The sequence below is a fragment of the Solanum lycopersicum genome, chromosome 2 (assembly GCF_036512215.1).
Source record: "Solanum lycopersicum chromosome 2, SLM_r2.1".
Taxonomy (NCBI): domain Eukaryota; kingdom Viridiplantae; phylum Streptophyta; class Magnoliopsida; order Solanales; family Solanaceae; genus Solanum; species Solanum lycopersicum.
The window spans coordinates 59,385,220-59,402,682 of record NC_090801.1 but is presented as its reverse complement, the minus strand read 5'-3'; the positions used below and the strand labels follow the sequence as shown (position 1 = coordinate 59,402,682).

General features: G+C 30.4%; 2 protein-coding genes across 2 annotated transcripts; one reads left to right on the top strand and one right to left on the bottom strand.

Moving 5' to 3' along the window:
- The first annotated feature begins 989 nt into the window (after positions 1 to 989).
- Positions 990 to 5,137, top strand: LOC101266991 (clathrin light chain 1). Its single transcript, XM_004232798.5, has 3 exons — positions 990 to 1,744; positions 4,140 to 4,293; positions 4,427 to 5,137. Exons 1-3 carry the CDS (start codon positions 1,344 to 1,346, stop codon positions 4,859 to 4,861), a joined length of 990 nt encoding a protein of 329 aa, XP_004232846.1. The 5' UTR covers positions 990 to 1,343; the 3' UTR covers positions 4,862 to 5,137.
- Positions 5,138 to 5,689: 552 nt separating this feature from the next.
- On the bottom strand, positions 5,690 to 10,899 carry LOC101267476 (cold-responsive protein kinase 1-like). The gene is made up of 7 exons (XM_004232800.5): positions 10,497 to 10,899; positions 9,500 to 9,648; positions 9,203 to 9,315; positions 8,734 to 8,944; positions 8,418 to 8,652; positions 6,710 to 6,860; positions 5,690 to 6,520 (listed from the first exon to the last, which is right to left on the bottom strand). Exons 2-7 carry the CDS (start codon positions 9,570 to 9,572, stop codon positions 6,203 to 6,205), a joined length of 1,101 nt encoding a protein of 366 aa, XP_004232848.1. The 5' UTR covers positions 9,573 to 9,648; positions 10,497 to 10,899; the 3' UTR covers positions 5,690 to 6,202.
- Positions 10,900 to 17,463: the final 6,564 nt, after the last annotated feature.

Sequence of the window (17,463 nt, the reverse complement as noted above, 5' to 3'; positions counted from 1 at the left end):
CGAGTTCAATTTTTGTGATCTCCTCTCTTGGACCAAGCATAGTTTTTGTTTTTAATTTTCACAATATTCAAATATAAGGATATTTGACTCGTCGATTTCACTCGCTCTTTTAATATATTCTTAGAAGAATTCATGACACTGCACAAATAAGTGTTTCATAGTTACTTGATAGTCAAATAGAATGAACAACATTGTGTTCGGATTATTGTTACTCATTGTTTCATAATGTATTGTACTCTGTTGTATCGTATGATAGATATAATGCTTGGTTAGACTATATTATTTGTTGTTGTTTATAACATTTTAATTGTCTGGTTTGATTGTATTGTACTGTACTGTAATTTATAAATTTATTAAAACATTCTTAATTATCTTAGGATAGGAGGTTTGACTAGAATTAAATAATATAAGGTAAAAGGTGAAATGATATTTTGAAATAGTATGTAAAGATATAATTGGAAAAAGAAATTAAGTAATAATGGCAAAATACCAAATCGTTGTTCTATAAAAATAGGGATTTTCATTGTTACATAACAACGAAATTTAACAATACAACACAATACATTTTAAGTAACAAATAAAACAAACACTGTAGGTATAATAATGATATAATACAATATAATGGGTAACAATGATCCAAACAGAGGATAAAAAATGTTTGAAATGAATTAATTAAAATGTCATTCATTTTTATTGAAAGGTGGATAAAAAAGGAAATAAAACTAACCACATATTAAAAAGGTAAATACCTTATACTAGCAAATATTAAAAAAGAATCGTCGTAATAAAGATACACTTGATAAATTTTTCATAATAATTTATGAAAATTCAAAAAATAAATTTGGAAAATATTCTTAATAGAGGTAATTTTTTGGTATTTTCCCTTTCAATTAAAGATATCTGCAAGATTGAACAAAATTCATATACTTGTCAAAAAAATTATCCTATAATTTAAACCCATAAATAAAACATTCTCAAGTCAACAAATTGTCCATCCAACTATTAATTTACCTTGTCATTAGTCAATTTTTTTTTTTTTTTTATTTTAATTAGACATTTTTAAATTTTATAATACATAATATTTTACTCAAAATATGAACTTTCGATAAATTTAATCAATTTTAATACAAATATGGATATGATAACGAAAAACTAATACATATATTCTATTTTTTTCTTACCAAAAAGGAACGAAAAAGAAAAATAAAAGAAACATAAAATTCACATATATACATACAGAGATTTTCACATATATTTGTGCGCATATATAGGTGTACTAGAGAGAAGGAAAATTCGAGAGATTTTGCAGACTGTAGAGAGAGAAAGGAGAGAAAAGAAGGGAAATGGCTGCATTTGATGCGTTCAGTATGGACGGTGAGGTACCGGCACCGGCGGCATCAACACCGTTCGATGATGGAGACTACGACGGCTCTTACACCGCCTTCTCCAACGCCGATACGCCGCCGTTTCACGGCTCTGGAGGATTCGGTGGAGACTATGACGAAGTAACGGTGGAACACGTATCTCATACCGTCGATAGTCCCGATCCCTACGGATACGGGTCAGATTCGTTTCCAAACCAAACCGGTTCATTTGGAGCTTCTGCAGCTCCGATCTCGAACGGGAATGGTAAGCCCTACGATCTAGGTGAAGATACTGAGGGAATTTTCAGTTCCGATGGACCCGTTCTCCCCCCTCCGAATGAAATGCGTGAGGAAGGTTTTGCGCTCCGCGAATGGCGAAGGTTTGTTCTACTTCATTCCTATTTTTGCGAATTTATTTTGATTTAGTATATTACCAAAAAGAAGATGTATTGATTTTAAGCTGTTCCTTAATATTTTAACTAAAATTGACAGATCTATTGCTTATTGTTAGTTACTGTAAATGGCAGATCATCGATAAGATCAGCTTTATTTCAAAGTTCCTAAGCTCTATAGTGAATTAATTTTTTTTGCATATTTTAATTTAATTCTGGAACTTTTTTATTTTATTGTTAAATTTGCAGATCTATTGTTGATACTAATAGATCTGTTAGTTTGTGTTTGCGCTCAATTTTAGGAGTTCCTGCGGTGTAAGACGCTGATCACTATGATCTCTTGGCAAAGAAAATTTGAATGTTGTAGGTCTTAACTTGTGGAGTATTTCATTTCTATTTATCTTCTACTTGAGATGATTTATATCTTGAGATCAATTTCCGAAAATGCTATAGGTGTCGATTTTCTATTGCATTAATTGGTTCATAACTACCAACTTTGTGCCATGGGACAAGAATAATAAGCTTCTAGTGGGGTTCCCCTCCCCAAATAAGTTAGTTTTTAGTGCTAAAATTAAGTAAAGCTTGTGTCGAGACACTCTTAATGCTTTTTGAGTACAACTAATTAGGTATTGTTAGGGCTAGTCTAGTTCTTCTAGTATTGGTTCATGTATTGTCGTGCATAGGGGAAAACTAAGAAGTTCCAATTGAGATATCCGTAAGCTGGGAAAATGTATAAATGTTTTCACATATCTTTACTAATAGTTCTCACTTATAAGTTGGAAGGATTGAGCATTTTCATGTTTTCCTCTTTCCCCATTGTTGCCACTCCTAAAAGCTGTCCAAACTCCACAGTGCTGAACTATTTCATCACTTGACATCACAAGCAATGTTTTCTAGACTTCCTGAATTTCGAAGATCAAATTATTTGTTTGAAGGAGTTATATGTGTAGAGAAAATTAGAAGCAAATTCTACTGGTTCTTGGATGAGATCATATAGAGTTCAGGATTAGGGGTTGAATCTCATTGATAATTGATGATTTGTTTTGATTTTCTACTAGTACTATAAAATAGTATATTCTTGAGAACTTACGAAAATATCACGCCATGTTTCGGTATAGGTATGGCAATGGGACGAGGGCAGGGCAAAGGTCTAATAGGGGCGGGGGCGGTCAAAGCTTAAATTTTTAAAACTTTAGGTGGGGCATGGGAAGGTTGTGTTTCACTGTTTGGGGCCTTTTGGCCCATCCTTTCGTAAGAGATTTGTTGGTGGTTTTCTGAGACATAATTGAGCAAGGTTAACAAATAAATTGGACATTGTAGTATTAAAAGTTTGAGTCTCGTGTATGAGATTTCAGATCTGAATTTCCTCATAGTGGTTTTGTGGTAGTAGTGGTGTGATTATGGGACGAGATTTAGTATCATTTAAATTTATTTTATGTGATGTCTAAACATAGTTGAATCATTTTCATCAACAAATTAATTTTATGAATCATTTATAAAGTTGACCTTTTCTATTAGATGCTGCTCTTGTAATGTAATTAGATCATAATAAGCTATGAAAGTTTATCAAACATGGTGATAAGAACAGTGATTTAGTTTAACAGAAATGGTGTTCAATGCCAACTTTCAGTCTTTCACTGACGGGACATAATAAACAATAACACAATCCTCATCTTTTATGTTTTATTTAGAAGGATATTCAATAGTATGCGCTAAACAGATCTTTTCTGTTTTAAAATAGAAGCAGTTTTTTTTTGTAAATATTAAATAGGATACTTCCAAAAAAAATGAAGTCTTATTAGTGAAATGGGACAGAGCGTGGTGGGAAGGGCAGATCAAAATCTTAACATGTCAAGCTGTATCCCACCTGCCCCATTTACATTCCTAGTGGCTTAACCATAATTGAGAGTAATTGGTTATGCACAACCCTTTTTTCCTTTGAATCCACCATTTTTTGGGAATTGGGTTGAGGGCTTTAGCAAAATGGAATTAGGGTCAAGAGGTAGGGGCTGACGTGGAGTGATGCTAAGCATTCCAATGGCAGAAGAGTATTTCCTCAAGGGGATTCTATGTATCTAGACAATGAGTCGTTTTTGCTTTTCTCAGATAAATAAAAAAGAAGAGAATCAAAAGAATCTCATTACATCAGTACATGACTCTCTTTTGGCCAAATTTTTTCGGACGCCTGCAATTGAAATGATGAAAACTAAGCTGTCATATACATGTAGGGTGCCACATGAGTAACAATCTTTGAGGTTTATAGTTAGCATGCATATGCTAAAACAAATTAAGGATCGTTTGTGCAATATTCTTTAGGAATATTGGAAATGTGCTCGTATATGTGTGCTGTTAAAATTTTCGTTTGTTTTTTGGTTTGGATCAGGCAAAATGCTATCCGTCTTGAGGAGAAGGAGAAGAGAGAAAAGGAAATCAGAAGCCAAATTATTGAGGAAGGTGAAGAATATAAGAAAGCATTCTATGAGAAAAGAAATCTCAGTATTGAGACCAACAAGACAACTAACCGCGAGAAAGAAAAGGTGAAGCTCTAGGGAGTTATCAGCTTTTCTTAACAAACTGGAGTTATATTTGATTCTCCCTACTCTTTCTTACAAGATTTTATGGATATCTAACTTTGACAAGTTCTTTCCTTTTCTCCCCTCCCCATGACAGCTGTACTTGACTAGTCAAGAGAAGTTCCATAAAGAAGCTGATAAGCAATATTGGAAAGCCATAGCAGAGCTCATTCCCAAGGAGGTGCCCAGCATTGAGAAGAAGGGAAGGAAGAAGGATCAAGATAAGAAGCCATCCATCACAGTCGTCCAAGGGCCTAAACCTGGGAAACCTACCGATCTTTCAAGGATGCGCCACATACTGCTGAAGCTTAAGCACACCCCACCACCTCACATGATACCACCCCCTCCTGCCCCTGCCAAGGACGCCAAAGTTGGGAAGGATGGAAAAGACACCAAGGATGCCAAAGCTGGAAAGGACGGAAAAGACACCAAGAATGCTAAAGATACTGTAGCACCAAATGGGACTCCAGATGCACCTACCAGTGATGCCAAAGTTACTCAGACATCAGAAGAACCTACTGCTGCAGAATGATCGGCTTTTAGCCTAATTTCTTTAGTCTTTGATGTTGTAATGTGTTATCCTCTTACATATACTCTTTTTTCTCTATGAATTTTGTATCATTTACTATATTTTGTGTCATTCTACTACTATTCTATTGGTTCGTGACAGACATTAGCTGCATTTTGTTGCATTGGATGTCTGAGTTTGTTTATTGTACTATTTAGGTCCTTTCTTAACTGGAGGTGAATTCATTATTTTCTTGTTTACAGAAACCTTATATTTCTTGAAGTTGATTTGGTGGTGAAACATTCCAATCCTTTTGTAGCATAGATTTTCATTGCTGATCTTTGATATGAGCCTAGCGTGTTGTAGACTTCTACCGTGGAGTTGCCTGCCACCTGCTATGTACTTTGGTGTCATTGGACAGCGCAATATTTTCTTTCTTTGATCCGTTTCATTTTTTGGGTGGGCGGGTTGGGGCAGACTTGATAGTGTTCATATTGAAAAGATAGGAGCAACAATGAAAACAGAAAAATAAGTGAGTGTTTGATATGGTGTAAAAAAAAAATTAGAAAAAAAACATCTAGTAAATATTTTTTATATATATTTAGTTGGTCAAAATATTTTAGAAATTTGTTTTTGGTGAAGTTGGAAATACCAAGTTCTTCAAATGCTATTTTACCGTCTCCGACCCCTTCCTATACTCGAACCCACCCTAAGCCCCTACCTCATCTATTAATATTTATTTAGATTATTGATTTTGCAATTATATTTTTGCTTATTTCCGAATATAGAAAACTACGCGGAAAAAAAACATAAAGTAACGTGCATGGAAAAATCAGTTATCTTGATAAAATATTATTTTGAAAGAATATTTTACTTGAAACTATATAATGTTATCGGTTTAATATAATACCTGTCAGAATAAAAATAATAAGGTAAAAAACAGGATCCAAAAAAATGTTTGTCATACAAAAATAATACACATAAATTGCTGGAATTTTGTCTAGGAACTTTGACAACGCCTTCCGATATCATTAATCCTGCAATTTCAATCTTCTGTGAACTTAGATGGCGTTTGTTTGAAATTTTTCAAAAAATTTTGAATTTGCAAACTCAATTTTGCTTCATGTGTCTGAACTACACTTGCAGAAAGGTTCAAACTTTTCTATGAAGATTTCAGAAATATTTCAACAAATTTGAAAAAACTAGATTTGAAAAAGTTAGCTATCCTTTTTTGTTAAAAATCCATAATATACAAGTTTGCAAACTCAATTCCTAGAAAATCTCAAGCAAACGTCATCTTAAGCTGCAAAACAATGTCGCAGGAAGAATGATTCAAGTGCAGGATCAGGCGGTCACCAAGGATGACTATCTAGGGGTCACCTGAGTAATTGTGATGTGTACAGAACTTTGTTGACTAGTATTACCTCTAGATATCTTCAATCTTGATTGCACGCTTCCTTCAGAATCTTCGAAGAAACCAGGTGGTGTAAGTTCTTTCTCATTTAGCTGGATATCTCTTGAAAGCATCTCAATAACCTGGCTCATCATTGGTCTTCTGTTTGCATTTGCTTGTGTGCAAAACAGAGCCGTCTTGATGTACCTGACGACTTCTCTCTCCGGGAATTCATCTAGTTCTTCATCCACCAACTCCAATAGTTTCTCCTCTTGATAGAGCCGCCAGGACTGATGCAATAAATTGTTACTTCATGTCATTTTGATCACTTGATATGACAGGAAAAAGGGTATTCGAGAAATTGCATTGTTCAGAGATTCAATAACATGGACTAGAATATATGATTATTTGTTAGCAACACACATTATTGATGCTACACCAGGAAACAAATGTAAGGAACATAGAAAAATTTCACCCACCCATTCAAGAAGTGACCTCTTATCACCTTGCCAAATTCTGCTGCTGCTGCTCTTGCCACTAACTGCTTCCAGTATTAGGACCCCAAAACTGTAAACATCAGCCTTCATCGTTAATTGTCCGCCTAATACATATTCAGGCGCCAGATAGCCTCTGCTTGGAAGAGAGAAAAAGTTTAGAAGTCAGATAACTTGCCTATAGCAAATCTTTTGGAGAATGCTTGGTAATACAGATTCAAGAATTTCAATAATTTAAAGCTGGTCCTTTTGAATCTGTTATTGATCCTACTTGACAAATATGCATAGAAGAGAAAGGGAAAAAAGCGAGTTATCAGTCAGTGGTGAGTTCTAACGTAGTCTTTTGATAGTTGAGCACTGTTAAAGGTTGAGACATAAAACACCGTGAACTTAAAAGAAGAAAAGAAATATAAGATGCATATATTGCGCTTATATGCAAGCATGGATAATCGTTTTATGCTCAAAATTGTGGCATCAACGCGTGAAGATAGTTGCAAATAGAACCAATATCCTGAATCCAATGATCATGACTATATTTAGACAAATTTTACTCAACTAGTTGTCTAGTTCTTTTGTTTATCACTAAACTGTACACAGGTGCAGAGCACATAGTAGTAATGAAAATGGGGAAAAAATACCATTATTTTTCTATCCAAACGGATGGTTCTATTATTTTTCTAACCAACGATGCTAAACGTAAACATAATCCATTTGATGAAACAACTGGTATTAAAAATCACTCAGAAATACTTCTACAATTTCTATATATAACCAACGTTATTACATTCTTTGCTTTCTTATAATATGTTTATCAATACAGATCATCAAGAAATTGATATTTTCAAATGCATTAAGTTTATTTTCAAACTTTTTCTGTACTACGGAAACTGACTTTGTTCAACTTATGAAAGAAGGTTTAAAATTTGTGTATTTACCATTGGTAGTACTGTGAATTTTTTACTTTTCAATGTTATAACCCCATTTAATATAACAACCTTCAAATGTGTAATTAGATATACAGACACTCTGCTTTGTAAGCTCACGAGACGACAACGTAATCTTCGACTGTCTAAGTAAAAGTAGATCCATTTCAACAATTTATATGTTCAGATGAATTATTTTTAGGATAGCAGCACTAACCACAAAAAACATATGAATTGACCTCTCACTAAATCATATATAAACGTGTACGATGATTGAACAAATTTATAATGACTCCTCCATGTTCATACCACTCCCATTCAGGCTCATTCACTCAGAAGACTCATCATTAGGCATAGTAGGGGCAAATATTGCTTCTGGCCCTAAACAAGTAAGTTCTTTTTCTGATTTTGGTTCTATCTGTATAGGTGTTTCATGGACTTGAGTTCTCAGGCACATATCTGTGGGCTCTTCACACAAGATTAAACAGTCACCAGAACAAGTAGCACACACAAACCAAAAAATAGAAGAACGATAAAGGACTCTAGTAATATGACCTTGTCATCTGTCAAAGCTTCATTTTTACTTCATTGCATTCATTTCAGACATTGTTTCCAACTCCTAATTTTGAATATACAATTACAGCATCTCATGGTATCTTTAACTATGGATTACACCTTAAATCCCAATGAAGCAAAAAAAAAAGAAGGGTCCCTTTTTCAGCCATGCAAAATATAGAGAGATTCAACTAGAGTTTAGGAGGAAGACGTACGTTGTTCCTGCTATCTTTGTGCTGATATGAGTGATGTTATCTGGGAAAAGTTTAGCAAGCCCAAAATCTCCAATTTTTGGTGTATAATCCTTGTCAAGCAGAATATTACTAGCTTTTATATCCCTGTGCACTATATGTGGCACTAGTTCTTCATGTAGATATGCAAGACCTCGAGCAGTACCCAAGCAAATAGTAGTCCTTTTTTCCCATTCTAACTTAATACTAGTCCTTGAACCTGCAAAGTAAAAAATACCATTATCAGCCATTCCATAATTCTCAAGTTAATCCTTTATTTTACCAGAAGTTCGGCCATTACCAAACAGTGCCCGATCAAGGCTTCTATTTTCTAAATATTCATAGACCAAAATCCGGTTATTTCCATCAGCACAGCATCCAATTATCTCAACTAGATTTGGATGTTTGACATTTGATATTGTCTCAATTTCTGTCAAAAACTCCCGCAAACCCTGCCTTGATTCTGCTGCTAGTGTCTTCACAGCAACATCTTTTCCTTGTTTTAGAGTTCCCTGCAATTACCGTATTACACAACTCCATTAAAGGGGAGATAATAATGAAAATCTAATAACAAAATATGAAGTTAGTAATGCAGATTTCCTGAGAATTTCAAAAATCTGCCTACTACTACTATAACTTGAACTAAACCATAACATCCAAGAATGTAACACTTTAAACAGAACTATGCAAAAGACACAAAAATAAGTTGTCCAATGCACAAAACTGCTGCATGAAAAAGCATGAGACGTATTCGTTGAGTAGAGCTGTACCTTGTATACTGTGCCAAAACCGCCTCGCCCTATTTTATTAATTTGATGGAAGTTGTTGGTTGCTAATCTTAATTCATTAAATGAAAAATTCTTTGTGCTTGCAATGGAGTCACCTGCCAGATATATAAAGATAGTTATGGTATATGAATTGAATTTACTCAAGACAGCATTTGCACTGGCATTACTTATGCCTAGGTTGAAGATGATCTACAACCAAATGCGCAATGCATCTCCAATGGCATAAAGTTGCAAACAAGTCCTCTGAAAAAACAGAAAAACATCCCAGTTCCCACTAACCTCCTGCATCTCTTGTATCATGGTGAACGAGATCATGACCCTTTTTCCGGTCGCCAAAGAAGCAACAACTCATGTCAATTAGCGTGTCTAAATCAATTGATAGTGCCTTTTGATGAGTAAATGAAATGTTAGCCTTCACCACCAATACACTGTAAAAACAAAACCAAAAAAAAACTTCCTCCTTCAGCTTGTCAAACTAATTATTGAGGCACAACCATATTTATTCAGCTGAAGAAGCTAAAAATAGCATCATTTATATCTACTGTCTGTACTATAAACAATTGTACAAAAGTTTATAAATGATCAAAATAAGTATGATTCTCAATATTGATTCAATAAAATTGCAGGGGTTTGAAAACACTGTCATTAGGCTGCAGTTGAATAAAGGTTTGCTTACATATATTCTATTTTTTAAAATTTAAAAAAAAAACGTTCTACAGAAAGTCAAAAGGAAACGAATTTGATTGCTTGATGTGCTAAATAGAGTATTGTCAAAATCGCAAGGCTCAAATAAAACATATTGAACCTTCGCTAACATCACTACACAATATACAATTGATATTTCACTTTATAATTTCTTCATTTTCGCTTTTTCATTAAAGCCCCAATTGACTTTAGACTTTTACTCGTTTTTGATAACAGTGGTTAAACATGCTAATGAACTATCTCCATTACTATAAAATTAAAATAGAGAAAGAAAAAACCGTAAACTCCACGGGATTCATTTTCTCTGTCTATTTTTGAATTGACATACTTATTAAAAAAAATAATTATTAACATAATTGACTACCTATTAAAAAATAATTGTTAACATAATCGAGTTTATTATTTTAGCCTTTGGTAATATGAATGGATCAATTGTATCATTTTCAAAATAATTAATTAAAAAATTATATTTTTTTAATTTGTCAAAATGAATAAGTAATTATAAAAAAAAAAAAATAAACAAGTAATTATAAATAGCAGCTAAGCATCTAATTCCATAAAATATAAGAACCTGCTTTGGGAGGGGAACACCAGCTGGAAATGGCGGCAAATACCCCGTAGGCTGTGAAACCAAAGGAGAGATCCACCCAATGAGGGTCTCACGTCTAATTAGCCAGTTGGTGAGGCAATAGCTTGCCAAGTTACGATGATCAGCCACACTGCGACTGAGGCACGGCCCAGACGTACCTTGAAATTGGAAGAGCAGAGAGAAAGAAGAAAGAACGGAGATTTCAGTGTGGAAAAAAAATGGAGAATTAGGAGAATCAGAGGAATCAGTTTTATTGGTAGGCTGGTGAAGAAGAAGGAAAAGTAGAAGAGAGTCGTCATAGTTGGCTATTTCACTGTACGTATAAACATTTGTTTAATAACGTGTTCTCACCTTAAAAGCAAAATATTCACACTCGTTCAGTGTGAACCTTGAAAGCGAATCTATTCACTTTATATATTTCGTCAACCACGCATATTGCTTCTCTCATCTTTTTGAATTCACAGTGTGGCAACTAAAATTTATCTATAACGCAAATTTCGCTTATATATTATACATATAATATATGTTGAATAAATTATTTTTATTTTTAATTTTATTTATTTGAATGGACGTATCAAAATTTTGATAAGATTCTTAATATTAAATCAAAATTTGCATGAGTAACTATTGAGATTTATGTATATGAAAAAGACCCAAAGAATATGTCTTCTATTGTACGAAAAGGTTTAAATATAGTATTTTCTTCATTCACTTTTAATTGTCATAATTTTCTTCTTTTTAGAGTCAAACTATATGAATTTTGATCAATATTTTACGATTTATTTTTCATGATATGCAAAAAATTACAATTTATAATACTTTTCATATAGTTTCTGAATATTTAAAAAATTTTAAAAAAAAATTATTATCGAACTATGTAATTCAATTTAACTTTAAAAACTAATTAAATTGACTTTCAAAAAAATATAACATGATAAATAAAAATGGACTAGCAGTCTCGGATCTTTGAATAGACAGAGAGAGATGCTCTTCCTGCGGCCCAAGGGCGTATTCGTTCAAAGAGCTGGCAATGACTTTCTTCCCACCCGGAAATCGTAGTAAGCCGGGAGAAAGACATTCATATATTCCCCAGACACGGGAGGAAGAGAGTAATATATGTTTTGTTAAAAAGGTAATTATTAATTTTTAGTTACATTTTTGGTTCATTTATGCCCAACTGGTGGTTAATACTGAATTTATTTTTAAAAAAGTATTTTAAATTCACGTGCTACTATGGTTACAAATTATGTTTCGAACATGTCGAGGTAAGTTATATAAAATTTTATTCAATTCATTTCTCCATATAAAAAGTTTCTCTGATTTATAATTTTTTTCTCGAAAAATTAATAAATTCTACCAAATATTTAATTTAAAGTACACATATCAACAGGACTATTTCAACTATGTAAAATATTGTCTATATAGATTTTTGTAAATTATTTTCACTAATTCTACCTCATAATTCAAAAGAGATTATAGTTTTTCAATTACGAGACAATTGATTTTTTCTTATCATTTAGGATTATTTCTATTCTCTTCAACCCATTCAAAGTTGGAAAAAATAAAAAGACTATTCTCTTTTACTTTTTTTTTTCTTTTCTTTTATCTTTTACTAATTTCTATTCCACAAAACACTCCTGCATAGAAAACCCAAAAAAAAGAGCACGAAATTACATCAATTTTATTAAATAACAGTACTAGAAGTAAAAATTAATTTATTATTGAATACTCTGTTTAGGGTAGTTAAAATTAGTCAAGCTATATAGAGTATTAACCAAAACAAACTTTGATTAGTTAGGTAAATGTCTAATAAGTGGATACTATTAAGACTAGGTAACAATAAACTATACTCAAAATTAAAGTTTGACTTAATAATGGCTCATAGCAAAATGACAGCAGAGCTATTAAAATATATTCAAATCCATCATCTATTCATTTAATTAAAATAATAGTGGTTAGTTAAAGTATCAAATTAGATTTCATCATTGTTAATTTAGTCATTATAGACAGTGATGTATTTCTGTGATAATGGAAAACAAAGAAAGAAACAAATTAGTAGCGAAATTTCCATATAAATTGTTGAGCAATCTAGAATGTCAAAGTAAGACTTCGAAAACCAAATGAGAATTAGTCAAAATAATAGCCTATTTTTTAAAAACCAAAAAAAATATTAAATTGACCAACGTCAACTTAATTATAATTGTTATTCGTAAAGGTGACTGAGTTGGTGCAGCAAGATATCTCATAAGTCGTAAAAGATGTTATAGATCGATTCTCACGTGAATGCATTCTCAGTTGAGTTCTCACACCAAATTCATTTAGTATAATTTATATCTTTTATGTGATTTATGACATGAAAATAAATATAAATCATCGCGTATAAATATCAAAACAAGCTATATAAATTATCATTTTTTCACGATTGTACTCAATTATCTTTAATATTTTTTTAATGAATGAGGGAGCTATATTAAAATATTTTCTGCGCATGTATAATTTTCTAGAAAAACAACTAATTGCAATAATTTTGGCTGTCGTGCATAATGAAAAATAAATAAATAAACAATGACTGATCAAAACATACGACTTATACTCAATCAAGCCATTTCTAAAAGGACTACCGAGTACTCCTTCAATTTTATTTTATACTTTAACATGTCAAATTTGAAATTATATAAAATAATTAATAAAATTAGTTTAATAAATATATATATATATTTTTCAAGTGTATCAAATAACAAGTGTCAAATAATATAAAATGGATGGAGTATTTATTCAAATTTACTTTTGATGGAAACAAAGTTGATTCAAGTCATGTGTGTGACTTTGATTTAACAAAATTTAAGGTTTTCTTTTGCTGTCTTAATCAACTTCGATCATAATTTTTTTAATAAAAAAATAATACTTATTTTGCCGCCTGTGGAAAACTCAATCTAGATTCAATTTTCTTTATTTTTGTTTTTTTTTTAAAAAAAAAAAAGAAATCTCAATCGATATCTTTCGAATGCATATTAAATCTCATTTCAATAATCTCATAGCCTTTATTCATACAAAAGAGATAATCATATTAAACAAGTATAGTATAATAAGCTTAATAAGAAAAATATATAAAAAAAAATTTAATTACTTGCTCAATTAATTCAATTATTTATGTATTTCAATATCCTTTGTATGTATAGATAATTGCATATATAATATTTGCTATATACCATGTTAAAGCATTTTAATACTAGTATATATAAAACTTGCACGCAAGTCTTTTATATATATATATATATATATATATATATATATATATATATATATATATATATATATATATATATATAAGTGACAATAATCAGGTAGGTCATGATCGATATGTCTATCTGGCAGCCGCGTTATTTTTTATTTTTTAGTGATTCTTCAGTTTTAATTTGTTTGTGCAGCTTTGTAATTTCTTAAATATTTAAAAATTGTGTAAAAAAATACCACAAATCATGATACTTGTCAATTTAAATTATTTGTAAAAAAACATATAAAAAATTAACTGATTCATAAAATTATTCTCTATGTGTGATGTAAAATAGGATAAAAAAATAACATGCATTATTTAATTTGGAAACAACATAGAAAGTCTTGTAAATTTCAATAATTAACAACATTTGATTGCTTTTGAAATTCTATTTTTGCTACATCATTAGGACGAGAGAAGTAACATATATTATTAAAAATTTACGTAAAAAATATTATAAATTATAAAATTGCAATAAACAAAAAAGTAACATATAGTATGTAATTTAAAAACTAAGTACTATACATTGGAGTAAGAGAAGTAATATATATTATTTAAAAATTACATAAAAATACTATAAATTTTAGTAATTAACAACTCAAAATATTTAAAAATCATATTATAATTTTATTCACTATCTAAATACTACCTATGTCTAGCACGACCATTTATGTCTAGTTTTAGATATTTGTCAAACAAGGAAGAAGTTATAATTGACTAGATTAAACCCAATATTTACCAAACAAAAGTTAAGCAGAAGTTGGATTAATTAATTAAAAAAATATTTTTTTTTTCTCAAATGGATCCCATGTTTCTTGTTTGACCTTTTTTTTAAAAAAAAAAAATAAATAAAAATAAAAATAGTTATTTTTGTCATTAGCGATCTAAGCATAATCTAGTTAATGATGATTAATGATTCTCCACCTAGTTTTGAAAGCGTCATTGGCAAATGACAACGATGATTTGGGTTCAAGTTCAATCATTTTGGACTTTTAAATTTATTTTTGAATTTAATTAACAAGTCTCAAATTTAAACAGTTGATAGATAGACATAAATATTTGTTCCAGTTGAGAATAGTAATTCCTTTTTTTAAATAAAATAAAATAAATCACATTTGACTTTTACCCAATTCTGTCTTTATCAGTTCCCATAGCAACTTTCGAAATTAAATATAATTTGGACTTCATCAAGATAATATCAATTTGTAGTAGTATAATTTGACAATCTGTACATATTTATTATATCAGACAAGACATATGATTGTCCTGTTATTTTCGATTTAATTAGACACATAATTGTCCATGCTTGATAAATTTAAATGTTGATTGAAAAAGCTCAAGAGAAAGAAGAAAAAAAAAAGAAATTGTATTATTTATCATTTTTTCCATGATTAATTGATAAAAAAAAATATAATTGATAGGAAAACAAGTTTAGTGAAAATTAAGAAAATAGTATTTCTATTAGAAGCAAAAAAAATAAGTTTTATATATGACATTTAAGTCCATTATCTTCTCGATTTCATATTTTATAAATAATTTTTATGTTCACACATGATAATCAGGAAGGATGATATTAGTGGTAGAGCTAGTTTTCTGCCTACGAATTCATTATAATTCAGTATCTTTAGTCTTCGATGCAAACTTATATTCGTGTTTTAAAAAAAATCACTTAATATATGCATTAAATAAATTATCAAGAACTCAATAATTTTCTTTTTACAAAAATATAAAAATCATTAACTCAAAATCCTAGCTTCATTGTCTCTAAAGTGCGTTCTAACTTCTAAGGGAATGTCATTTGATTAGTTGTTTCGATTAGCCAGCCTTGCGGCGGTAAAAGGCCACATAGTGAATAATTTCTTGGCTTAAACTCGCAATTTATAAATATCAAACAAAAATAATTTTATTATTACTTCAAAACACCCGTGTAATCATGAAATTATGACAATAAAAAATCGAGAGTACTAAATGGCCAGAAAATTTTAAAAATTATAATATTTTTTTATTTAAAATAAACTGATTTTTTTTCTTTTTTTAGTAAAAGGTATTAAAACTAAACAAAATAATAAAAATATTTAAAAAATAAAATTACATAAAAAATAAATCTCATTAATTAAATTTTGACCGAATTTTCTGATAAATTTTTTTTTTCCTAAAAAATCTTTACAGCTTTCTCTTGGTGAAAAAGAATGACCAACAAAAGGCATAATAATTTTGACTTCCATATTGTTTGGATATTTGACAATGCCAATTTTGTTACTTCAAGATATCTCAACCTGGTTCACAAAATTAGTGGGTCAAATATACAATTGGGCCTTCCAGTTTGATTTTCCCATGGACCAAGTTGGGCTTGATATGTAAGAAGACCAACAATTGAATTGACAAAATAGCACCTTTCCTCCTATTCACTTAAAGTTATTACCGATCTTCTTCTATTGACTCTCTCTTTGTCTTTCTTTATTTTTCACTTTATAAAAATTAAATTATACAAATTACGATGTATAATTTGTGTTATATAAAGCAAGAGAAAGATTTGATATACAATTGTCTTATTTTGATTTAATTGTATACAAATTCAAATTTTATGCAGATATACAAACACAATTATTGATATATAAATATAATAATTAAATATATATAATTATCTAACCGAAATACATATACAATCGCTATGCTTTTATAAAAGAGATAATTGTATAAAATGACAAACTAATAATATAAAATAAATATAGTAGCTATCCTTTAATTTATTTGTGTTCCATAACAAACTGTTTGTCAGTCTCTATCTCTCTCATATTCTCTCTCACCTCTCTCCTCTCTCGCTCGCATATTCCTGTCGCTCGCCTCACTCGCTTTATACAATAGAATTGTATAAATTGTGTTTCTACTTGTATAAAGTGAGAGAAGATTGTATAAATGCATGCAAATACATACATCTTCGTCCAATACACTTATAATTATACAATACAAGTATTTTTCTGTCCAAGTATCCCTTGCCTTTCTCATTGTATACAAATTCAAATTATATATAATTTTTCTCTTTCTCGTTTTATACAACTCGATTAAATTATATTTTCTCTGCACAAGTCTCTTTTTCGCCTTTCTCACTTTCTCGTTTTATACAATTCAAATTGTATATGATTTATCTCTTTCTCGTTGTATACAATTGAATTTTGTCGTTCTCGCTTTCTCGTTTTATACAATTCAAATTGTATATAATTTATCTCTTTCTCGTTGTATACAATTTGCTTCAATTGTATATATAACGAATCATACATATATATGTTTGATATAAAACGCAATAATGCGAATTTTGCTATAGCAAACAAATATGAATTTTATGTTTGCTATAGGTGAAAGTTGCCCTTTATAAAAACGAGGGCCTACCAACGATTTATACAAAAATCTGACACTCCTGTCAACGATATATACAAATCTGATGTTCCATATATAATTATAACTATAACATACAAATATAATTTTTATGTTTGCTAAACCTAAAATTTTACTCTATATTGTTTACACAATTTTTTTAAGGAAAAGTTTAAAAAAAGAATGTTTAATAAGAAAATAACATTTTTGAGTCAAAAGTAGCCATATGGTAATTTTTTGACTAAAGTTTTGACTATATGAATATCTTTGGGCAAATTACAGAAAATTAAGGCAAAATTATAA